The 23356-nt window shown below is 45.3% G+C and overlaps 3 protein-coding genes and 1 long non-coding RNA gene across 5 annotated transcripts; 1 reads left to right on the forward strand and 3 right to left on the reverse strand.

The window, feature by feature from the left end:
- Positions 1-34: 34 nt before the first annotated feature.
- Positions 35-5416, reverse strand: LOC309346000 (phospholipase A2 inhibitor and Ly6/PLAUR domain-containing protein-like). 2 transcript variants are annotated; one of them, XM_081869613.1, is made up of 5 exons: positions 5190-5416; positions 4267-4383; positions 3867-4019; positions 2172-2264; positions 35-621 (listed from the first exon to the last, which is right to left on the reverse strand). In XM_081869613.1, the coding sequence occupies exons 1-5, from the start codon at positions 5407-5409 to the stop codon at positions 449-451; spliced, it is 756 nt and encodes a 251-aa protein (XP_081725739.1). In that variant the 5' UTR covers positions 5410-5416; the 3' UTR covers positions 35-448. The 2 variants fall into 2 exon arrangements, with proteins under 2 accessions (XP_081725739.1, XP_081725738.1); XM_081869612.1 differs by having other exon boundaries at positions 2127-2264.
- Positions 5417-8355: 2939 nt separating this feature from the next.
- On the reverse strand, positions 8356-15482 carry LOC309346659 (phospholipase A2 inhibitor gamma subunit B-like). The gene is made up of 5 exons (XM_081870536.1): positions 15427-15482; positions 13856-13972; positions 12770-12919; positions 11259-11399; positions 8356-8702 (listed from the first exon to the last, which is right to left on the reverse strand). Exons 1-5 carry the CDS (start codon positions 15473-15475, stop codon positions 8545-8547), a joined length of 615 nt encoding a protein of 204 aa, XP_081726662.1. The 5' UTR covers positions 15476-15482; the 3' UTR covers positions 8356-8544.
- Positions 15483-16674: 1192 nt separating this feature from the next.
- On the reverse strand, positions 16675-22496 carry LOC309346089 (phospholipase A2 inhibitor gamma subunit B-like). The gene is made up of 6 exons (XM_081869772.1): positions 22383-22496; positions 21255-21306; positions 20016-20135; positions 19664-19813; positions 17213-17353; positions 16675-17020 (listed from the first exon to the last, which is right to left on the reverse strand). The coding sequence occupies exons 2-6, from the start codon at positions 21301-21303 to the stop codon at positions 16875-16877; spliced, it is 606 nt and encodes a 201-aa protein (XP_081725898.1). The 5' UTR covers positions 21304-21306; positions 22383-22496; the 3' UTR covers positions 16675-16874.
- Positions 22497-22580: 84 nt separating this feature from the next.
- On the forward strand, positions 22581-23124 carry LOC309346315. The gene is made up of 2 exons (XR_014158598.1): positions 22581-22649; positions 22773-23124. It is a non-coding gene; the product is annotated as an uncharacterized lncRNA (long non-coding RNA).
- The last annotated feature ends 232 nt before the right edge of the window (positions 23125-23356 follow it).

Below are 23356 nucleotides of genomic sequence, written 5' to 3' on the forward strand. Positions count from 1 at the left end.
GACTGCTCAGTTCAGAAAAATGTACAAGAAACCATTCAGCAACTTTATTTTTATTTTGTACAGTGGTACCTTGGGTTACATACGCTTCAGGTTACATACGCTTCAGGTTACAGACTCTGCCAACCCAGAAATAGTACCTTGGGTTAAGAACTTTGTTTCAGGATGAGAACAGAAATCGTGCTCCAGCGGCATGGCAGCAGCAGGAGGCCCCATTAGCTAAAGTGGTGCTTCAGGTTAAGAACAGTTTCAGGTTAAGAACGGACCGCCGGAATGAGTTAAGTACTTAACCTGAGGTACCACTGTATTGGTGGAAAATCCAGAATATTCTGCATCGCCCCATCTGCATTGAAAGAAGCTTCCTGCCCCACACATTGCCTGGCTATGACTCATTTGATGTAATAATTTAGTCTGGCTAAAGAGCCAAAAGGAAGGCTTATGTGTGTGTTTTTCAGTTCCGTGAAAGCTCTGTGAAGTCCGAGTCATCAATTTCATTAGCCTGGTTGCAATCTGCCTTCATCAGCGTTTCAAGGAACAACCCCGGTATTCCAGAAATGCCCAGCTTATCAGTGCAGATATGTTGTGTCCCGCAGCCTCGTCTGACAAAGGTCTCATTCTTGCTACCTGAGGGGATGGGAGAAAACAATCAAACCAAGACATGTCCGGGATCTGTGAGCCATTCCTTCGGTCCTCTCCACTCCCTCCAGGCAACCACCTTGACTGATGATTTCTTGAGGGAAGTGCTGTAGCTCAGAGGTACAATTCTCAGTGGCTTCTCAGATAGGTCAGGGAAATAATATGGCCATAATCCCTGGGAAGCTGCTTCCAGTCAGGGTAGACTGGTGTTCTTCAACCTTGGAATCCCAGCTGTTGGGTTACAACTCCCATCAGCCAGTTTAGCCAATGATCGTGGATAAGGACATAGAAAGCTGCCTTATACCAAGTCATAGAATCATAGAATTGGAAGGGACCCTGAGGATCATCTAGTCCAACCCCCCTGCAATGCAGGAGTATGCAGCTGTCCCATATGGGGATTGAACCTGCAACCTTGGTGTTATCAGCACCTGACCAAATGAGCTATCCAGATAGCTGGTCAATCCCAGCATTGTTTACACCAACTAGTAGCCATTCTTTGGAGTTTCAGGAACGGAGTCTCTCGCAGTCCTACCTGGAGATCGGGGATTGAACATGAAACTTTCTGCATCTGCAAGGCAGATGCTCTACTATTGAGCTCTAGTGAAGTAATACAGTGACTATCCCTGGCATCTGCAGGGTGGAGATGGGGAACAAGCCCTGTCTGAAAACCTGGAGATCTCCTGCCAGTCAAGTGTAGATAGTATTGGACCAATAATATATGGCAGCTTCCTATGTTCAGCCCCGATTCCATGCAGCCCTGGCTCAGCCTTCAAAAACACACCCAGGATGGTCAGGGCCAGCCCACCTATGAGGCAGGCTGAGGCAACTGTCTCTGGTGGTAGAACCCCAAGAGACAGTGCCCCAGGGGTGACCAGAAAAGCAGCAGTGGCTTCTAGCAAGATCTTGTGAGCTCTTGCTGGAACCGGCCCAGTATACCTGAAGGAGCATCCCCCCACCCCCACATTGCTCAGCCCGGACACTGAGGTCCAGCTCCGAGGGCCTTCTGGTGGTTCCCTCCCTGCAAGAAGTGAGGTTCCAGGGAACCAGGCACAGGGTCTTCTCGGTAGTGGTGCCCGCCTTGTGGAACACCCTTCTACCAGATGTCAAGGAAATAAACTACTATCTAACTTTTAGAAGACATCTTCAAGGAAGTTTTTTATGTTTGATGTTTTATTGTGTTTTTAATATTCTATTGGGAGCCGCCCAGAGTAGCTGGGGAAATAAATAAATTGTTGTTGTTGTTGTTGTTGTTGTTGTTATCACTGCTTCTCAGCTAATAAATTGTTAATAAATAAATTGTTGTTGTTGTTGTTGTTGTTGTTATCACTTCTTCTCAGCTGCTGCTGTGCAGCCCATGGGGGGGGGGGGCTCCAGTGGAGTGGGGCATTGGAACAGGGAGAGGAAAGCACCTTCGTGTTTCACCTGAATTGGTGAAATGGGATACATCAACCCTGAGGACCATATTTTAAAAAATCTAAAGTTGGCAACTCTACCAGCTGCAGCATAGCCAGACAGGTAGATGCAGTAGACTTCCCGACCGTGGCAGAAAACCTTGTCATCGATCGTGCAGGTAGAACCTCTCAAGTTGCGTGGAGGGCACCATCTTTGGTTGGGTTCACTTAGCAAAGGCACTGGGAAGAAATCAAAGAGGTTGGCAGCTACATTCAAAATCCTATTCTACTAACACTTCTGGAATGCTTGCCCACTCCCTTTTTTGATAAAGGGAGCTGCTTATACCACATTGCTTCATCAGTCCTAGCAACAATAGCTAGCAGTGCGGATTTGGGGATGGGTGAGCAAGAGGCTGGAATGAATCAGAGCCTCTGGAGCAGTCCACGTGAGCATCAAAGAAAGTCAAGTGAGAGTGAGGGCAGGGGAAAATGGGCAGCGAGTCTTCCTGCCTTCAGTGTGGATTGGCTTCTGGTTGATACTGTCAGAGCAAGAACTCTGGAAATCTGGAAAACATTGCATTCAGCAGCAGCAACTGAATGTTGCAAAAGTGGCGCTGAAACACCACGGAATCAGAGACCTGAAAGGGGATTTTCAAGGTATGTAGTCCAATCTCAGGAAATCCAGTCTCCCCAACAGATGACTGTCTACAAATATGGCAGTGAACTTGGGGAGGACTTGTTGGCATAGTTCAAGGTCTAGCACATAGATGGTTAGCCCATGGCTCTCCAGAGGTTGCCCCTACTACAACTCCTATCAGCGGCCGTCAGCACAACCAATGGAATGACAGAGGTTGTAGTGCTGTCACACTGGGGTTCCTGTGTCTAATGCTCATCCTACTCACAGCAGACCCATCGAGATGAATGGGCACGGTCAGCTTAAATTCAAAGGCTCTCCTGAGCAGAGGTTGGCTGGATACAACCTAAGGTTGCAGAAACCTTTGGCGGGGGTGGACAGCAAGATTCAGACATTGCTGCCAGTTTTTGGTCTTTGCATGTGGATGCCACACGTCCTTTCCGTTGGATTGCCACTTTGCAAGGAAGTGGTAACAGGGAGGGAAGCATCCATGCAACCAGCACTGCTATGTAGTATTCCTTCATGTATCATCAGAGCCATGTGGGTTGTAGCTTAGTTGTAGAGCAGCAGCCTTGCAGGAAGATCAGAGGTTCAGTTCCCAAAGGCATTTCCACGGGAATGTCCTTTGCTTGAAATGCTGTTGCCAGGCAATGTGGGTGATACTGAGCTAGGTGGACCAAATGGTTTGACTCAGTATAAGGCAGCTTCTTCTGCTCTGATGATGGGGTAGTGGTTAGTGTGCTGGACTAGGACCTGGGAGGCCTGGGTTTGAATCCCCAATCAGCTATGCAGCTCACTGGGTAACCTTGGGCCAGATACAGTCTCTCAGTGTGACCTACCTCACAGGGTGTTGTAGGGATAAATTGGGCACCATCTTGAGCTCCTTGGAGGAAAGGTGGAAGTGGTGAATGAGAGCAGAAGCTGATATAAAACTGTACATCAGAAGCTGCCCTCTACTGAGTCCAGCCATTGACAATGTTTGGCAGCAGCTCCCTGGGATTTCAGACATGGAGAGACCGGGGACTGAACCTGTGACCTTCTGCATGCACAGCAGATGCTGAACGCCCAAACGACACCCATTCCCCAATGAAGACATGTTGTCGGAGCCAAGACTCCAGGATTCTGCCATGCAGGAATCTAGTTGATAAACCTCGTTGGCGGGGAAGCAAATGAGCTAGCAAGGCAATGAAATGAAATGAAATGCATACACCTCAAAGCTCCTTTGTTGCAGTGATCCTGGCAGCAGCACTCTGAGTTGCCCCGAATGCGTTCCTCTGGCGCGGTGGTGACGGTGAAGGGCCCTGGAGGGCAGTACTCAAGCCTGGTGCATCCTTTGTAAGTGGCCACTTTCCTCGTTTTGCCTGGTTGCATGAGAAGGAGAGAATGAGCTATTCCAGGGGTCCAAACTGCAGGAGCTCTTGTTGATTTGTGCCTTTGGGGACCCTGCAAACCCTACAGCTGGCAATGACTGGGTAATTTCATGATTACCTCGCAACATGCCCTGTGAGGTAAGCTAAACTGAGAAAAAGGAGCAGCTAAAGGCAGAGTCCCCTGGGGTGAAGCATACGGTAACCTTCCACCCGAGCTCACAAATCATGAGCCACTTACCCACTCGGGTCTCTACTGTGAGGGTGAGGCAGGCACTCTGAGGCTCTTTGCACGTCTGCAGAGGCCCAGAGCAGGACCGGGTGGCACTTTCACAACGTTCACATTGAAGACAGATTCCTGGGGGAGAGGGAGAGAGAAAGGAGATCAATGTCTCACATGTTGTTGTTGTTTAGCCGTTTAGTCGTGTCTGACTCTTCGTGACCCCATGGACCAGAGCACCCCAGGCACTCCTGTCTTCCAGTGCCTCCCGCAGTTTGGTCAAACTCATGCTGGTAGCTTCGAGAACACTGTCCAGCCATCTCGTCCTCTGTCGTTGCCTTCTCCTATGTCTCACATAGGGGCCCCTTAATAGTTTTCTCAGATCAGGGGTCACCAACAGACATAGACCACACAAGCCCTTCAGATATAGGTCACCTTCAACAAGGGGACTGCCCTCTGGAAGCATTTCAAATAGAGGACTCCCCACTGCAATGTAGAACATATGACCATCTTGTTTCAGCCCCTATCTGGACAAGGTGGTGGGTGTCCCGTTGTCTCTTAAAATGTTGGGGCACCACAAAGGATGTCTGCCCGTTTGCAAAGGCTGGTATCTTGAAGAAGGGAGGTCTATAGAGCTAGAAGTTGGTGAAGTGCCTAAGAGGGCAGGTGGCCAGGGCAAAAGAGATAGATCATAAATTAGAGGCACATATATTGTACTTTGCGGTGATCGACTGGGCAGAATGCTGCCTGCATCCTTTCTCTTATATTTCTACATGTAATTGGGTCAGAGACTTGATCTTTTTTCCGCTTTCATTTTCATGACAGCTGAACACTTAGGGTTGGATCTGGAATATCCCTGATGTGGGCGAGCCTCCCTGTGGTTAAGACCCTGGAAAAGAGTCAAAATAAGCTCTTACCCATGGCTTTCAAAACGGCCAACTCACCTGTAGCTAGCAAGGTTGTCAGCAGCCAGACAGAGATCTCCAAGGAAAACTTCATTGTGCTGAGAAACTCAAAGGACCAAGTCTGAAAAGTAAGTGTGTGTGTGTGTGTGTGTGTGTGTGTGTGTTGAAGACACCTCTCAATACAGAACGATTTACAGCTCTGTGGGTGGAAAATGCCACAGAAAGAGCACAGTGCATGTATGTGTTTGTGTGTGATCATAATAATAGTTCCTGGATGGAATGAGTTCCTGAAACATCAATCACTTGTGCGCCTGTCTTGGATTAGCAACCATGACGACATCTCCTTTTGAGAAATTTAAAGAAGCAGGTTTTAAGGTGGAGGAGGGGGGCTGTCACATATGCCCTGCATCCAGAAAACCCCAGGTTTATTCCCGGGCTTCTACGAGGAGAGCCATGCCCACCGCTTGTACACAATACTTCAGCTAAGATTGCTCAAGGAATTTGATTTCTGTGGGTTCCAAAATGAACAGACCTGATCCACACCTGTTGGATTAATGTGCAGATGGGAATGTAACTGTCATTCGGATATTGCACTTCTACTGATTTTGTGATATTGTGCTTAGCTCAAAAGAAAAGTGTCATATTTTAGGGTCAAGTGTTTAGAAATGCAGACATTGATACAATGTGTGTGTGTGTGTGTGTGTGTGTGTGTGAGAGAGAGAGAGAGAGAGAGAGAGAGAGAGAGAGAGAAATGGAACCAAACAGACATGAATGTGCACACCTCAAACTGACACAGAGCAGAAAAAGATTAACCCATCCATCTCTAAATGAGCTGGATGAACCAATGATTTGACTCTGTTAAAGCAGATGAGTGGGGTGTGTGTGTGTGTGTGTGTGTGTGTATGTGTAGGAGGGGTATATTATTCAAAGATGTGCAAATTGTGAAGGAAAGCTGTGATTCAGTTCACGTTGCGGTTTCAGAAAGTGCAAAGTCAGTAGGTTCGCCTTTAAATGTGGACCGGATCCAATTTCTTCTCCCGCTCACACCCCTCAGTCCCTGACACATGTTGGAAAGAGTTCTCAGTCCAGATCAATTCAGCTCATTAAGGTAGCATTTGAGGAACTTCTAGTTCCTGGGTTCATCCGGCTCCAGGGACATCAATTACTATCAGGTGAAGCATTTCCCTTGTTGCAAGCTTAGCAGCCATGACGACACCTCCTGAAAAGTTAATGTTTGCCTCAAGGCTCTAAAACTGAAGCCAAAGGTAAGAGATGCAAGTCAGAAGATTATTTCCAACACACCCACACCTGGGATTGTTGGAGATAGCAGGTGGAATGTATTTATTCTTGCAACTTCAGTGGCTGTGAGATTGGGAGTAAATTTCCGTAGATGCAGCTTCAACTGCCATGGTCCTACCAACCTGGACATTGGATGTATCAGACGTCAGGAATATTTAATTAATTTTTTCCTGCTTACAAGGGTTCTTCTATCTGGTTTCTTACAGTTCCTTTCACACTGTGGTACCTGTCATGCTCTGGAACGGCGGCTTTTTCACCAATCTACCAGCACATCACACCAAATTTCCTTCACACTGGTAGGTTTAGTGGGACAAAACAACAAATACTGATACTCCTATACCTTTCCGCACACACGTGCTTCTGTTTCCCCAGGAAAACAGCTATTTGCCACCCTGAATTTCATCGCTTGACTCCTGCGAATTTCTGAGCTGTGGTAATGAGTGCTAATAAAATTTGCTATATTCCATTAGTTTCCTGGAAGTGGTTTCACGCCATGTGAAAGCTCAAATATAATGTGGATATTAGCAGGGAAGCGTCAGGGACATGAAGCAAACCGCTGTGTGAAAGCAATCTCTGTCACCCACTCTGCTTTTGGATCTGGTCCAAGATGTGGAAGAGAGAGTGCTCCCCGGAAGCGGCTGATGTTTATCAAGGGCAAGACAGCCAGATCCTATATAACTGCTTTATAGGAACTGGAACTTGAAGAACTCATGCTTAAGCTTGCTTTTCCCTCCCTCCTCCCTCCCATTCCCTTTTTCCTCATGTGTTGTGTCTTTTTAGATTGTCATCTTGAGGGCAGGGAGCGTTTTAATACCGATTTTTGGCAAGATACCCTGAGTTTCTTTTTGGCTAAAGGACTGGGTGTCAATGCCATAAAGAACCAATAGTGACAGAGAACATTCCACCCGTCATGATCAACCTATGGAACTTATGGCCACTGGATATTGTGAGGGCCAAGAGCAATAAATGACCTTGAGAATTTGAAAGGGGGGAAACGTTGGTGCATTATTCTAATTTCACAACTTCTTCTAACTGGACTTATGTTCCAGTGTACCTAGACGGAGGCCGTGTCTATGTATACTTTCTCAAGGCATTTCAGAAAAATGCCTGGGAGAAAAAAATCCTGCCACCAGTTAAAACCTAAGGAAACAAAGGCCTTTTTGTTGCTATGGGTAAGCATAAAGGTAAACGTAAAGTTTACCTTCCCGCCACAGCAGTAACTATTTATTTACTTGCATTGGTATGCTTTCAAACTGCTAGGTTGGCAGGAGCTGGGACAGAGCAACGAGAACTCGCCCCGTTGCAGGGATTCGAACCGCCAACCTTCCGGTCAGCAAGCACAAGAAGCTCAGTGGTTTAGACCACAGCGCCACCTACGTGAGTAAGTATGTGTGCGCAATAGAACCTACTAACCCATGAAACTCAATGCCACTGAATGGTGGTAGCCATTTGCAATAATTTTCTTTCAAAAGAGCCATACAAATACAAGTGGTGTTAAAGATTAAAGTTCACTATGCACATGGTCCAGATCAGGGATTCTGCTTAGAGCATCTCTAACAGATCATGCTGCTTTGGATGGTACCTGTAATGACATCCAAACACACCATCAACTGAGCAGACAAATAACCTGGTTCAGATGTAATAATCCCCGACCCAGAAACTATGGTTTATTGGAGCAAAACGTACCCATGATTCTGAGTGCTCCTTTCTCCCATCCTCCTCTTGTCTAACCCTCTTAAGAAAAGACATCTTGGTTTGTTAAACCACAATTTCCTCATGATGACTCAATTGGGAAACCGTAATTAAAACAGCGCCCTACAAAACAGGATGAAAATGGGACATTTAATGAAAATAAGTCATTCAAGGATCCAATGGCATGCAGGAAAACTTAAAGAAGCAAATCTCCTTCACCCTTAACATGATTTTATTCCGTTTGATTTCCGACAAACAAAATAATAGAATAGCAAATTATTCCACCTTACAAATCAATGAAAATTTCCTGGTAAGAATGGTATTCGGCTGCTTGAGAAATGCCTCGGCAGATCTTTAGTTTAACCAGAGTCTCTTCATGAGATGTGTTTTCCTGAGGTACTTGCTACTTGCCAATTTTGGTGAGTATTTTGGGAGCAGCAGTGCACTGGGGATTTTTCAGAATTTCCATGTACATTCCAGGGATCCCAAAGTAACGTGGCTCATTCAGACAAGCACGTTTGGTTGCACAACCACGTTTTGCATAAGTGTAGATCTGACCATCTGCAGGAAAGGAGGGGGGTGGAATTATACTGTGAACCACTCTGAGACCTCTGGGAATATAATAATATAATATAATATAATATAATATAATATAATATAATATAATATAATATAATATAATATAATATAATATAATATAATATAATATAATATAATATAATATAGCTCAGTAAGGAATTCGCCCATCCTCTCCTATGAGTCTTAAAAAAATTATTTATGCTTTTCAGGTTTATACATTTCACTAATTTTACAATCATTTTAACATTTCAAAACTTGACTTCCTTCCCCCTCCTTCTGAGGTTCCTTAAATTTATTTTTAATATCTTCTGCATATCCTAATTACGGTAACTTAATTTGCTCATTTATTTATACTCTTATAAAACTCTCCTATGAGTCTTAGCCATCAAACATTTGCAGCAAAAGTTGGTGCTTTTAAAAAGTGACACAACTTTCTGTTGCTCTATTTCTTAAGACCAGGAGAATATAAGAGCCCAGCTGGATCAGACCCATGGCCTGTCTAGTCCAGCATCCTGTTCACACAGTGATTGTCCTGGCTCCCACCCTTTGATGAAAGACTTGGATTTTTGGTTTGAGAGATCCCAAAACTTGTATAAAAGAAGTCCGTACAGCACAGGTTCCAAGGTTCTCAATTCAAAGGTACAATGGCAGAGACTAGGACACATGCCTAGGCAAAGCATAGCTGTTGACCCGACACTGGACATGCCCCTTCCATTCCATTCTTTAAGGGATGGAGCGAGTCCATCAGTCTTATCCCAAGTGAGAAGCTTGGGCCTGCCAACAGGCACTCCTATTGGTGGGCAGGGAACTGCTGAGTCTGTTCACATCTATGCTGGTGGCATTGTGTCCTGAGTGATGAGACTTGCATCCCACCATCTCCCTTCATCTCTGACTGTGCTGGCTCTCTGATTGGCCAGATAGCACCTCCGTTACTAAGGAAACCTCAGCCCTGGAGTGGGGCTGGAGCAGCTTCACTAGGTTCCCCTTCCCCCTCCATGATGCCTAGTGGATGAGTGGAAAAGTCGGGTGGCTTTGGGGTGGGACCGTCCTTGGGGTCACTGCTTAGACTAGCTCCACCTCTGACCTTAACACCTGAGCTGGGTGGCTGTAGAGTGGGGCCCTCTTCTGAAACACTGCTTGATCTCCCTCCATCCTCCCAACCCAATGTTCTCCTCTTCTTCCCCTTCTGACATCTCTTGCTGGTCATGCTCCTCCCTAGCCAGTGTCACAAGGCTCATAAACATCATCAACCAGGTGCTTGTGGAATGCCAGCAAGCAGGGCCTGAGTGCAACAGCACTCTCTCCACTCTTGATTTCCAAAAACTGCCTCTGATGGTGGAGAGAGCAGCCATTGAATCACCTGATGCCTCACCTGTCTGCCAAAGTGACCCGCAAAAGGTTTGCCACTTTGGGATCTGGCTTTCGGTAGTGGCCTTCTTGGTAGTGGCCCCCGCCCTGTGGAACGCCCTTCCAGCAGATGTCAAAGCGATAAACAACTACCTGACATTCAGAAGACATCTTAAGGCAGCCCTGTTCAGGGAAGTTTTTAACGTGTGATATTTTACTGTATTTTTGGTTTTTATGGAAGCCGCCCAGAGTGGCTGGGGAGGCCCAGCCAGATGGGCGGGGTATAAATAATAAATTATTATTATTATTATTATTATTATTATTATTATTATTATTATTATTATTTCTGGCCAGATCCAGTTCTCAACCCCTGCCACAGAAATGCATCAAGTATTAAGGTATTCATGCAACCGCACCTGCCAGGATGTTATTTGCCCAGAGCTGGAAAGAGGATACTGTCCCAACAAAGGAAGAATGGCAAGTAACTTTAATGGACTATGCAGAAATGGCAAAACTTATGGGAAGATTAAGAAATCAAGAAGAAAGAATTTTCAACAAAGAATGGGGAAGATATGTGGGTTATTTTTTAAAAAAATGTAAACAATTAAATACATTAGCAGGGCTAATTTAAAATCTAGCAGTTAAAAGGTGACTTTGGAGGAAATACAAAGAGTAATAAATAAAAGGAGTTAAGGAGGAAGTGCAGTTTTGTAAATGTTTGTATAGGAAACCAAGGAAGGGGAGGAGGGAAGTCTAAATAACGATGTATGTGATCGTATTTGATGATGATTATTGTTAATTTGAAAAATGGGGGGATGTTTAAAAAAAGGAAGAATTAGGTTTCTGTTTTCTTAAGCGCCTTCAGAAGGCTACCATCACAACTTCCAAACATTGAAATTTAGAGTCAGATCTTATTGGTATCTTCCAAAGACCTCCACTTTATTCTCACAACAACCCTATGATGTAAACTAGATTAAGAGAATTGTGACCTGCTCAAGGCTTTCTGGTCAAGCAAGAACCTGAACACACGTCTCCAGAGTCTACATCCAGTACTCTAACCATGACATCATACTGATGATACCTTGTCCCCCAAAGTTTGCTTCACACCATCCACACCCCTTGAATAAGCCCTAGCTTCTTCCCATTTCTTCTACATAAGATGATGTTGCACTACAAACTCTTAGGCCTTACCCTGCTCCACAGCAAAATCATAGTAGACACAGTTGTCTTCCCAGCCATTACAGCTTATTATCTCGGTGGGTATGCAGCTTGGGTCCTTTGAGAAGCACCCAGGACATTTCAGTCCATTTGGTCTGGTCTGCAGCCGGCGCACTGGGAGCAAGCAAAGAGAATGTGTGGAGAACAGGTTTTCCTATCTCCCAATAAACCAGTTTCAGGTATCTGAATGGAAAGGAATCACACACTAGGTTGGTGCACCAGAACTGGCCAAATTCCAAATCCCCAGTAACTTTGGGTAAGGGGTCATAGCTCATTGGCAGAACACCTGCACCTCCATATAGGGCTGGGGAAGAACCTTGCCTGAAGCCCGCTACTGGCTAAGCTTGGAGTCCAGCAACATCCAGAGGGCCACCAGTCCCCCATCCCTGGTGCAGATGATACTAAATGGACCACTTATCTGAATCAGGATAAGAAGAACAGGCCAGGTTCTTCACATACTCCCATATCACTCTGTACCTTCCTTCCAGGCAAACAGAAAATGTGATCAGAGTTGCAGGACAGCGCCTTCCTTGGAGGTTTTAAAGCAGAGGTTGGGTGGCCATCTGTCATGGATGCTTTAGCTGAGATTCATACATTGCAAGGGGTTGGACGAGATGACCCTCACTATCCCTTTCCAACTCTACAATTCTAAGATTCTATGATTTTGTCATTCTATGAGACAAATTCCGGCTAGGCAAAAACACTTTGGGTGGGGTGAAGCAGGGCCAATGAGGGGTGTGGCTTGGGGAGAGTGGGTATGGCCTGGAGTAAGTTCTGGGGGCCAGACAAAGAGGAGACCATATTTGACCCTGAGGTTCTCCACTCCTATCCTACTGCTGCACCTGTGGAAAGATTGGTTCACTGCTCTTAATAATAATAACAACTTATTATTTATACCCTGCCCACCTAGGTGGGTTTCCCCAGCTACTCTGGGTGTCTCCCAAAAGAATATTAAAAACACAATAAAACATCAAACATTAAAAACTACTCTAAACAGGGCTGCTTTCAGATGTCTCCTAAAAGTCAGATAGTTGTTTATTTCCTTGACATCTGATGGGAGGGTGTTCCAAAGGGTGGGTACCACTACCAAGAAGGCCCTCTGGTGGTTCTCACAGGGAGGGAACCACCAGAAGACCCTCGGAGCTGGACCTCAGTGTCTCAGCTGAACGATGGGGTGGAGACGCACCTTCAGATGTTCTCCATGCCAACATATCCCCAAGTATCATCATTGTCCATCACTCAGAGCCATCTTAGGAACACAGGAAGCTGTCTGATGCTGAGTCAAACCATTGGTCCATCCAGTTCCATACTGGCTACACCAAGCAGCTCTCCCTAGTTTCAGAGAGGGGTCTTGCCCAGCCCTATCTAGAGATGCTGGGGATTGAACCTGAGACCTTCTGCAGGCCAGGCAGATGCTCTTGAGCTGTGTCTACACATCAGTGCAGAGGATTAGGGGAATCGAAAAGCTGGGAAGAGATGCTTACTTGTCACTGCTCCAGTGTTGCAGAGATCCTTGCGGCAGCACTTGGCAGCTCTCCGTTCACGCTGGTTAGGAAAGGTGAAGCTCATGGGGGATGAAGGGCAGTACATGAGCTTGGTGCAGCCTTTGTAGGTGGCCAAGGACACATCATGCCCTGCAGTTTTCACAGAGGAAAGCCGTCAACATGCATTGGTTTTGTAATTTATCATTGCACTATATATTCTGCTTTTAAAAATACAAACTCCAAAGCAGGTAACGAAAGAATGGAAATGATAGAGACATTAGGGGTAGGGGAATCTGTGAATTTTGTATCCTCTTAGCATCTCATTTGTTCAGCCTAAGTTCAGTTCTCCACATTTACATATTTGAGAGAGAGAGAGAGAGAGAGAGAGAGAGAGAGCGCGCAAGCAAACATTGCCATGAATATTCAACAGTTTTGTGTGAATTTCTCCGAATACACCTATCTTTGTATGCAATTGTGACTAATTTATGCACATTTTTGCAAAACTGTTCCCCCTAATATAATGCATTTTGTATGACACTTTCACAAATGCATGCATTTAAAGCACAATTTGCCACACCGTATGCATTTCTGTACAATTACTTGGCTAGAGAAGTGCACGGCAAAATTCAGAGTTTGAAGGATGGCTACGTTCCAGTTCATGTATTGGTTCAGAAAGGAGGGATTTGCCTGTAAATGCAAAATGAACCAAATTTCTACCCCCCCCCCCACTTCTACATCACTGCTTAACCCTCATCCTACCAAAAGTTCAGACAGACACACACACACACACACACACACACACACACACACACACACATAACACAGCATTTCACTGCTTGGGGAAAACACGACTCCCTAGGAAGCAAATCCCGGGAAATGATCTGAAAGCATACAAAGCTACTTCCTTGCTGAAGCTAAGCAAGTCTGGAGCTGGGCGGCTCCAAGTTGGGGGACTGCATCGAAAGCACACATGTACCCCACCTTGGGCACTATAACAGAAGAAAAAAACCAATATGAATGAAAAAGAAATGAATGAATGAATGAATGAATGAATGAATGAATGAATGAATGAATGCATTCACCCACCCGTTGTGGTCTCTATGGTAAGGGTGAGGCAGGCAGTATGGGATTGTTCACACAGAACTGGCATCCCAGTGCAGGAGTCTGTGTTGCTGCTGCAGTGTTCACAATGCAAGCAAAGACCTGGAAGGAATCACAGAATCATATCAATCAATCAAATCTTCATTACGGTCATAGATCAGCATAAGTAGGGTGGGGGACAATCATTTAAAATCTGTAAAACATTTTGGAAAGCTAAAATTATTGAAGCAGCTAAAATTATTAAATAAGAATCTAAAAGAATGGTTAGGAGCATCAGACGGATGTGGAAGAGCATAAGAGGTTAGTATATAAAAGGCTATGGGTAAACAGAACCATAGAATTGTAGAGTTGGAAGGGCCCCAGGGTCCAGGGATCATCTAGTCCAAACTCCTGCAATGCAGGAATCTTTTGCCCAATGAAGAGGCACCGGAATGAGTCATGGGGAAGCAATTCAGGCATATTTATTGCTAGGTGAAGACAAACGAGCCCAGGCTTCAAATGCTTCTCTGCTGCAGACCACCCTTCCTCAAATTCTTTTGCTTCTTCTTCTTTTTTATTTCTTCTCCTGTTGCTTCCAGCATCACCCACTCTTTACGAAAAAGCGGCATGTTGAAAAGTGGGGTGGGGGACTCATTAATGCAGTGGACAAGCAAAAGGGAAATGTGGCTGACAGTCGCATGTTTCCATCACTTTTACAGTTGATTTCAATTATTTTAAAATGTTTAAATTGTTCTTAACTGCTTCATTGATCATTTTAAAATTTAATATTACTACAGTCAAGCACTGCATCCATTTTGGTAAACAAATATTGGAGGAGATAGGTGGAATTGGGCAAATCTGGTGTTAATTTTCGCAATAGCAGGTGACAATAATCCGTTGGCAACCTGGCATGCATGCTATCGTCCCATCAGGCATCAACCGAATGCATCTTAAAATGAAAATAAAAACGCATGTTTTGTTTTGGATGCGTTTGCTGTCCTGGGCTCCTTCTGGAGGAAGGGGGGGATATAAATTACAACAACACCAACAACCCACTGGAAGGACCCTGATTGAGAGGCAGGGAAAGGAAGATCTCCCGAGAGGCTGGGAGAAGAAAGGAAAGCTCCCAGGTGAGAGCTGGGAAGGTCCACCACTTTCTGTGTGAGCCAAGAGTGTAGAGCAGGAGTCAGCTACCTTTTTCAGCCATGGGCCAGTCCATTGTCCCACAGACCATGTGGTGGGCCAGACTATGGGGGGGGGGCGAATTCCTATGTGCCACAAATAACCCAGAGACATATTTTAAATAAAAGCCGGATTTAGAAGGTGATTGGGCCGGATCCAGCCCCTGAGCCTTAGTTTGCCTACCCATGGTGTAGAGCGACCTTTCAGAGAGGACTCTGTGTTTTGTTCTCTCTCTCTCTCTCTAATTTAGATAGGTTTTTTTCTTACTCTCACTTTATTCTGATTCTGAAATGAGTGGCCATGTCTAGCTCAGCTCCCTTCATTTCAACGGGTCTACTTTAAGTAGAACTTAATTGGACGCAACCCACAGCCATCACAATTCTATGTGCCCTTACCTGCGGCAAACAGGATGGAAAACAAGTAGGAGATCAGAGGTGTCTGCATGTTCTCGGGACCCAGCAAAGGAGGGAGAGGAATTGTGGAGCTGAGATGGCAGTTGCATGAGGGGTGACTAGCTTAGCCTGGCTGATGGGGATTTATAGCTCCAGGGTTGGACATGGTTGGAAGGTGGGGTATGCAAGGAGAATGGGCTGTGTGGAACAGTTCCTGCTCCATCAGACTCCATAGGAGATAAATCACCAGGTGAAACCAGCACCTGTTCTGGGCTTGGTGGCCATGACGACATGCAAAGGCAAATGAATGGTCACTTCTCAGGCTTCTGGGGCTGGGGCCAATGGGCTAGTTTCCAAATGATGTTTGTTCCAGTCATTCACTGCACCCATGGGGTGAAAGCATTGGACACTCTGATGCTATCTACATGCCAAGTAGGTGATCTACCACTGAGCTAGCTTTATTAATACCCCCAGAACTTTAAAGACCCATCATTTTAATTACATTTAAATCTGTGTCTTCATTGCTTTGTGGCTGAATCATGTGCTTTCATGCTTTGCTGATTCTCTGAGCTGCCCAGGAAACTTATTAACATGTTCATGGCAAATGACATAACTAAATGAATGTCCTTTTTTCTGGCTGGCTGTACCAGTTACTAGCCCAACACTGACTTTATACCAAGACTGTGACTAATCTCCCTGCTGTCTCTTGCTCGCATAAGACTGGATGATTGAAAGGGGATACATACCATTTTGCAAAGCACAATAATTTTTGAAAGCCAGGAAGAGTATCAATAAGCATGAATAAACTTGGGACAGGAGTAGGGAACCCTTTGGGGTCTTGTGGTCCCCTGTGAGCATCCCCTCCTGATGGGTAATGACTTCAACCTTACTTTCTACAGGGACTGGCTGCACTATATAGCTTCCCTTGGGGTACTTGGTCACACAGCCAATCCAACCACATCTGCACCTGCCACACACCTGACATCACGTATAACATCAGGTGTGGAGCAGATGGGTGTGGTTTGAAAAAACATGGCCTTGCGAGTGAAACTGCTGCTCGTGGCAGTTCAGATCTGGGCCGAAGATTCCTCATGCCTGACTTACAGAATGGCAATGTGGAAATGATGGGCATTTCTGGCTTGCACAGAAGTGCCTGTTGCAGTGAGTTCCCAAACACAGGCTACTGTTAACCATGGAAAAGGAGCATGCAGTTATTTAGAGTCATCCCAGGAACCTCAAAGAAACAGAAACTTCTTCACTTTTGACATGATTTTATTCACTGGCAAAGAAAAATATTCAAGGTATAAAATTGCATAGGATTAGTGGAAATGGAAATTGCCTGCTAATAATGATGCCTGGATTCATTTCTTTTTAATCTCTCCTTATCTTCCAGGAAGCTGAAGAGATGTTTCAACACATGTTCATTTATGTTCTGAGGGCCTAGCAACTTGCTAGTGCATGTATTTGACAGCTGGAGTGCACATGGCATTCTTCCATATTTCTACGTACAATCCAGGTATCCCGAGAGTACGTGGCCCACTCACACAGGCACGTTTGGTTCCACAGCCACGTTTGGCATAGGTGTATATCTCATCGCCTGCAGGAATTGAGAAGAATGTTGATTTGGTTTAAGTTGAGCAATTGACATGGAAATGTGCACTAAAATTCCACTTGGTTCTGCTAGATTTCCCGAAGTGAAATCGTGTGAAAGATTGCATAAAACATGAAAGTTATCAGGTAATCAAACGTCAGGAAAATGGAAGAAAGAGCTGTCTGAATGAGGCCTTACCCTGTTGTACGGACACATCATAGTAGACACATTTGCGCTCCCAGCCGTGGCAGTTTAATGTCTCCGTGGGGCGGCACCTTGGATTCTGCGAGAAGCATCCAGGACACTGTAAGCCATTTGGTCTGGCCCCTAGCCGTGGCACTGAGAGCAAGCACAGAAACAGGGAAGAAACACCTCATCTCAGATCCATTTTCAGATTTTAGATAAAGATAGTTACCCATCCTCCACTCATTCCCCTTTGGGATTCTGTCACAATCCTCAAACATTTCACCAAAGGAGCAACCACCCAACTTTGTGGCCCTTTCATAGGGAATTCTGTGAGCCCTCACCCAGGGCCCCAGGGCGTTGGCACCTATGATGCCACCCCAATCTCCCAGTCGTGCAAGATTCCAGTGTTTCCAGGCTCTCACCCAGGGTTCATGTTTCCTTTGGAATAATGGGCAGCAGAGACAGTGGTGCCTTTATGGTATATGGGTTGTTGTTTTCTTGCACATATATACAACCTGAGCCTACGATGGAGGGATTCATAGCACTAACAGGCCAAGAGGGTCTTGCTTCTCCCATTGCCACAGCCTTGGATTGAAGCAGAAACCAGGCATGGCTCCGTCTCTCTGGCTTCCCAGCCTGAAGCTTTGCTTCCAGCTTCTAGCTCTTACACAACTCTGCCCTCTGCCCTTTGTCTTTCTAACTACCAGCAAGTCAAGGGAGGGGGACCCAACCATTTATTGTCCAGCACAGAACCACCTTCCCTAAGCAGCTCGTACTTAGAAGGCCATGAACTCAAGCCGGAAGCTAGGCAGGTTGTTCCAGGAATTGAATCTGTGTTGGATCCAGGAATTAGAAGGGGGCTCAGGCATACATCCTGCCCTGCCCTCTCCACTCAACACTAGAGTATGGAGGAGAGTGTAGCCATTGTGACTAGTAGCCACAGATAGTCTTATCCTCCATGAATTTGTCTAAATCCTCTTTTAAAGCTGTTCTAACTGGAGGCCATCACTGCCTACCAAAGGATTGAGTTCCACAGTTTAACTACGTGCTTACCTGAAGAAGTGCTTCCTTGTATCTTTCCTCAACCTGCCAATGTTCAGCTTCAATGTGTCATAGCTCTGAGCATATTCACACATTCACACATACCCAGACAAGGCAAGTGGGATCACTCCTGCTAGCTGTACGCTTGCGAAACATGGACCACTTATAAATGCCATCTTCCAAAGCAACTACTCTATTCCCAACTTAAGAATGGTCACCATAAAAAAAGGAATTATACTGTACCAAATGGTACAGAAACTTATTAATGTATGCTACTACAGCAGCAAGAATGTTGCTTGCCCCAAATGGAAAGAATAAGAATTCCCAGCAAAAGAAGAATGGATACAAAAACTTATGAGATATGCAGAGATGACGAAACTTACCTGGGAAAAAAGAAATCAAGATAACAAACTTGTTATAAAAGAATGGAAATGGTTTATTGAATATTTACAAACAAATTTGTATGCATCCAGCTTAACACCCAAAAGCCTGGTGAGGAGGTAGAATTGCAATCCTGTTCCCACCGTTCACAAACAGCCCCACCCCCCAGGTTTTGAAGGTGAGAACATAATGGCTGTTAGGGTTGCCATATGTCCGGAATTTCCCAGACATAGCTGGCAAGTGGCTGTCAGAAACTGTCCAGGCAGAAATCGGCTAAACATCCAGGGAAATCTGGCTGTATGCTAACCCAGCAATTTCCCCTTCAAAATAGCTCATTCAGAGCTTAACAACTTTAAAAAAAACAGAGGGGAGGAAGCTCACCAACTTTTCTGTCCAGATTTTCACTTTTTAAAATATGGCAAACCTAATGGCTGTACTCTAGGGGCATATTCAAACTACAGTGGTACCTCAGGTTAAGTATTTAATTCGTTCCGGAGGTCCGTTCTTAACCTGAAACTGTTCTTAACCTGAAGCACCACTTTAGCTAATGGGGCTTCCTGCTGCCGCCAATTTCTGTTCTTATCCTGAAGCAAAATTCTTAACCTGAAGCACTATTTCTGGGTTAGCGGAGTGTGTAACCTGAAGCGTATGTAACCTGAAGCGTATGTAACCCGAGGTACCACTGAATACACAAGCACATGGCTTCCCCCAAAGAATCCTGGGAACCATCCTTAACCCATCATGGAGCTACCATCCCTGGCACTCTTAGCAAACTACAGTTCCCTTGATTCTTTGAGGTGGGGAGACATGTGCTTTAAATGTGACCTAGTTCATACTAGATGTTCTCAGAGGTCATTACTGCCATTGCAATGAAGCGTGTTACAAATCATGGGTGCTGGTTGAGATTGATTCACAATTCTCCACAGCAATGTTTCCCAGGAGCAACCAGAGTCCCTTGGAGCAATGTTGGGGTGCAGTTTGGTGACATGAATCACCCCATCGAAGAGGAAGAGCTTGGGAAAATCCTGCCAAGGTGCTTACGTGTCACTGATCCAGCATTGCAGAGATCTTTGTGGCAACACTTGGCAGCTCTCCGTTTGCGCTGGTTAGGGAAAGTGAAGCCCATGGGTGTTGGAGGGCAGAACTTTTTCTTGGTGCAGCCTTTGAATGTGGAGAACCATCGGTCATTTCCTGGGGTTTTTCATGGAGGAAAGGCAAAAAGGAAATCAACAGCAATGTCAATCTGAGTACATTATTTTTTGTTTACCTACTCATTTATTTTGACATGCATATCCTGATTTGCTTTTTAAATGCACACACACAGAGAGAAGCACTACCCATTTTTGCCTGTGGCCATGCCCAGACCTTGGCAAAGGGCCAAAGAATCACCCACCAACGATGTTCTCCGAGGTGAAGATAAGGCAGGCATCTTCAGATAGTGGGCAAGTATAGGGCGTCCCAATGCACGAGTCACTGTTGCTGCTGCTGCAGCGTTCACAGTTCAAGGAAACTCCTGGAAGGGAAAGGAAATGGCAGAATTAAATAAAGGGCTGAGTTCCAGTCAGGTGGTAGCAAGTGAGCTTTATTCAGGGCTGGCCCAAGACATTTTGTATACCCCCCCCAAACATTTCTCCAATGAAAATAGGGATGTCCCGAGGAAAGCGAGACATTCCGGGATCAAATCAGAAACTTTGGATGGCTTCTGTAAATCTGAGTCTGTCCCTAAAAAACAGGGACAGTTGGAGGATCTGGTTTTGGCACCCTGGGTAAACCACAAAATGGCGGAGGAGAATTCCCTGGGTGCCAAGATCCAGCCAAGTGCTGTTTGGTGAGCGAACCCCAGTAGAGCTATAAAATCACAAAAATTGTAGCAAAGTAAAGCATGGAAATAAAGGTTTTTAGATCCTTAAGATGTGTCCTTCAAAGGTCCTTCCAAAGTTCACCTCTTCCCCTAGCATACAAAAAGACCATACATTTGGTAAGTTAAAATGGTTTACTTACAAACCCTCCAAAGGTCATATTCATGTGCTTTTCCATACAGCATTCAGAAAACGTTGCACAGGCAGTAAAACCTGGCTTAGTTACAGTGGTGAAAGTTCCAAAATTATTGGTATAGAAACACAACAATGCCATGTGACCTGAACTGTAGCAACCAGCTCAAAACCTCTTCACTCATTGAACTTCTCTGGTAGATTAAAGTAAACAAAGGCTTTTGATTGCCTTCCTCCCAAGGTGAGAGGGAGTGGCCTAACTAAGCCTTGCAGACCAGTTTACTCTATGACATTAACCCCTTCATATATTAATTAGACATAAGCATGTTGCTTATATGAGGCTGGTTACCCCACAGTTTGTACTACAACTCCCATCTGTTGGGAGCTATTGTCCAAATGATTTGCAGGATGCTAAACTGGCAAAGGCAGGAGTAAACAATATCAGATTAGATAGGCAAATAATCTAACATGATGTAAGGCAGCAAGAGTAGCCAACGTTATGGCCTCCAGATACTGTTGAACTTCAACTCCCATCATCCTTCATCAATGGGCTGGGGCTCATGGGAGCTGGAATCCAACAGTGCCTGGAATGCATTACACTGGCTACCCCTAGCCTAAGGAGTTAAGTCCTACTGACCTACCTGTAACAGGCAGGAGAATGAAGAGGTAGACGATCAGAGACGTCTGCATGGCCTTGGGAACACATGCAAAAGAAAAAGGGAAACTTGAGCTCAGGTGGCAGCTACATCAGGGATCTCTATTCTAGTCTAGCTGTGGGGGGATTTGGCTGGTGGTCCAACTGGCCTCCAAGGATAAATGGGGGAGAGTGACCAGCAACAAGAATGGGCTTGCTGGCCATGGAGATGTGGAACTTTCCTTGCGCTTGGTCAGAAAACTGTAGCGAGCATAGAATGTGACAGCACAACTGCTGATAGGAGCAAGACCCTATCATCATATTACACATCTACCCAAAAGTCCTCTCTGATTGTCAATGTGTTATGGGGCCAAATTAAAGGTGTTACTCTTAAGGTGTGTTTGTTTTCCTGAATATAATGCTAGTGCTTCTGTCTTGTTTCCTAACGTTCATTGCATACTGCAGTACCTGTTGTGTTACGGAATTGTGGCTTGTTGACCAATATTCTGGACCAGGGGTACCAACTTGAATAAAATATTGTGTGGGCCCCACCCACATAATCAATCACATGACTCAATGCACACACATCATTCGAATGGGAGTGCCCTTCAACTTGGGGGGGGGGACAGACTCTCAAATGTTTTATTGTGGGGGCCGAATCCCCCATGGCCCCTAGGAGTTGGCTTCTATGTCCTGGACATCATGCTAAATTTATTTCACAGCAATGGGCATGACACAGCAACAAACATCACTGGACATTGTTGTTGCTTCCCCACCCTTTCCACACATGTATGCTTCTGCTTCCCCATGAGACCCCCATGGAAATAGCAGGAAAGACCTGTATGCTGATCTAACCACCCAAATTTCATGACTTTAATCCCATGAATTTCCAGGTTAAGTGAGCTGCAAACTGATTTTTTTTTCCAGAATCAAATAACATGGAAATGAGTTCCAAATATGTACTATATTCCATTAGTTTTCTGCAAGTGGCTTTTATGTCATGTGACAGATATAATGGGGAAATCAACAGTTAGGGAAACGGGGAAATGGAATAAACAGCTGTGTGACCACAGCCTTCATATGCATATAAAGCCCTTAACAGCTTGGGACCGAGTGACTTGCAAGATCGCATTACCCCATAGGTGCCCACTCAACCTCTTCGACTCGTAGAAGCTTCAATGACATGCTCAGTAGGCAGAAGAGCAAGAATCATTGCTGAGGCTTCTTAGAGTTTTCAGGTGCATAAACCCAGCAACTGTGGAGGCTTAGAACACCTATTGTCTGACATGATTATGAGATCAGCAGTTTGCTCTTCCAACTTCTGCTTATCAGTCCACAGCAGAGCTGGCCATCCAAGTCTTGCTGAAATCCAATCGCTATCAGCCCCAGCCAGCTTGAAACAGTAAGGAATTGTGGGAAGTGTAGTCCAGCAAAATCAAGAGGGGGCAGCATAGGGTCTTCATCCCTGTCTATAGTTACTGAGATGATATTTCTCTCTCTCTCTCTCTATTTGAATTTATTGCAGGGTTGGGAAACTAGATAAGGAGAATGGACCAACTTTGATGGTGGGTGGGTGGGTGTGCTGCCCAACGATAAATCAGCTGGTGTCCCCATGAGGTCAGGTGATCCATTTTTGCCCACATGGTATGAATTCAAGCATGGAAGGAAAAGGCACAGCATTTTGCAAAAGCTGATTGGTGCTTTGCAGGTTTCTGAGTTTATGGATCATCCAGTTATCACCTTGCAGGCCTCAAAATCTTGGCAGGTTTTAAAAGTGAGAAAGTTGGAGTCCTGCTTATTTTCTGTCCCCCAGCTGCTCTGTCTCTTTAGACTCCAGACTTGGAGTCCTTAACTCCTCCCGTAAACACACACACAAACACACACACACACACACACACACACACACACAGACAAAACTTCTACTACTACTACTACTGTCTTGTCCGGGTTCAACCTCAATGCCTTGACCACCATCCATCCTCCAACCACCTCCATGCACTCAGCCAGGACATTCACTGCTCTCACTGGTTTCTACTATGAAGGAACCCGACACTTCTGAATCTGCTACTGTTCACCAGCTGGGCTCCACACTCTGGTTTATGTCCTTGA

Source organism: Podarcis erhardii, assembly GCF_964252035.2.
Source record: "Podarcis erhardii genome assembly, chromosome: 7".
Classification (NCBI taxonomy): domain Eukaryota; kingdom Metazoa; phylum Chordata; class Lepidosauria; order Squamata; family Lacertidae; genus Podarcis; species Podarcis erhardii.

Bases quoted from the DNA above. Each gene is read 5' to 3' on its own strand.
- LOC309346000 (XM_081869612.1), bottom strand. From the start codon at position 5,409: ATGATCACACACAAACACATACATGCACTGTGCTCTTTCTGTGGCATT. The intron at 4,384-5,189 runs GTGAGTTGGCCG...CCTCTCCCCCAG, and splicing joins GACAACCTTGCTAGCTACAG to GAATCTGTCTTCAATGTGAA. The intron at 622-2,126 runs GTAGAGTTGCCA...CCATCCCCTCAG, and splicing joins GTCTGGCTATGCTGCAGCTG to GTAGCAAGAATGAGACCTTT.
- LOC309346659 (XM_081870536.1), bottom strand. From the start codon at position 15,475: ATGCAGACACCTCTGATCTCCTACTTGTTTTCCATCCTGTTTGCCGCA. The intron at 13,973-15,426 runs GTAAGGGCACAT...GATTCCTTCCAG, and splicing joins TTCCATCCTGTTTGCCGCAG to GTCTTTGCTTGCATTGTGAA. The intron at 11,400-12,769 runs GTAAGCATCTCT...GCTTGCTCCCAG, and splicing joins CAACACTGGAGCAGTGACAA to TGCGCCGGCTGCAGACCAGA.
- LOC309346089 (XM_081869772.1), bottom strand. From the start codon at position 21,303: ATGCAGACGTCTCTGATCGTCTACCTCTTCATTCTCCTGCCTGTTACA. The intron at 19,814-20,015 runs GTGGGTGATTCT...GAAAAACCCCAG, and splicing joins CACCTCGGAGAACATCGTTG to GAAATGACCGATGGTTCTCC. The intron at 17,021-17,212 runs GTAAGGCCTCAT...CAATTCCTGCAG, and splicing joins TGATGTGTCCGTACAACAGG to GCGATGAGATATACACCTAT.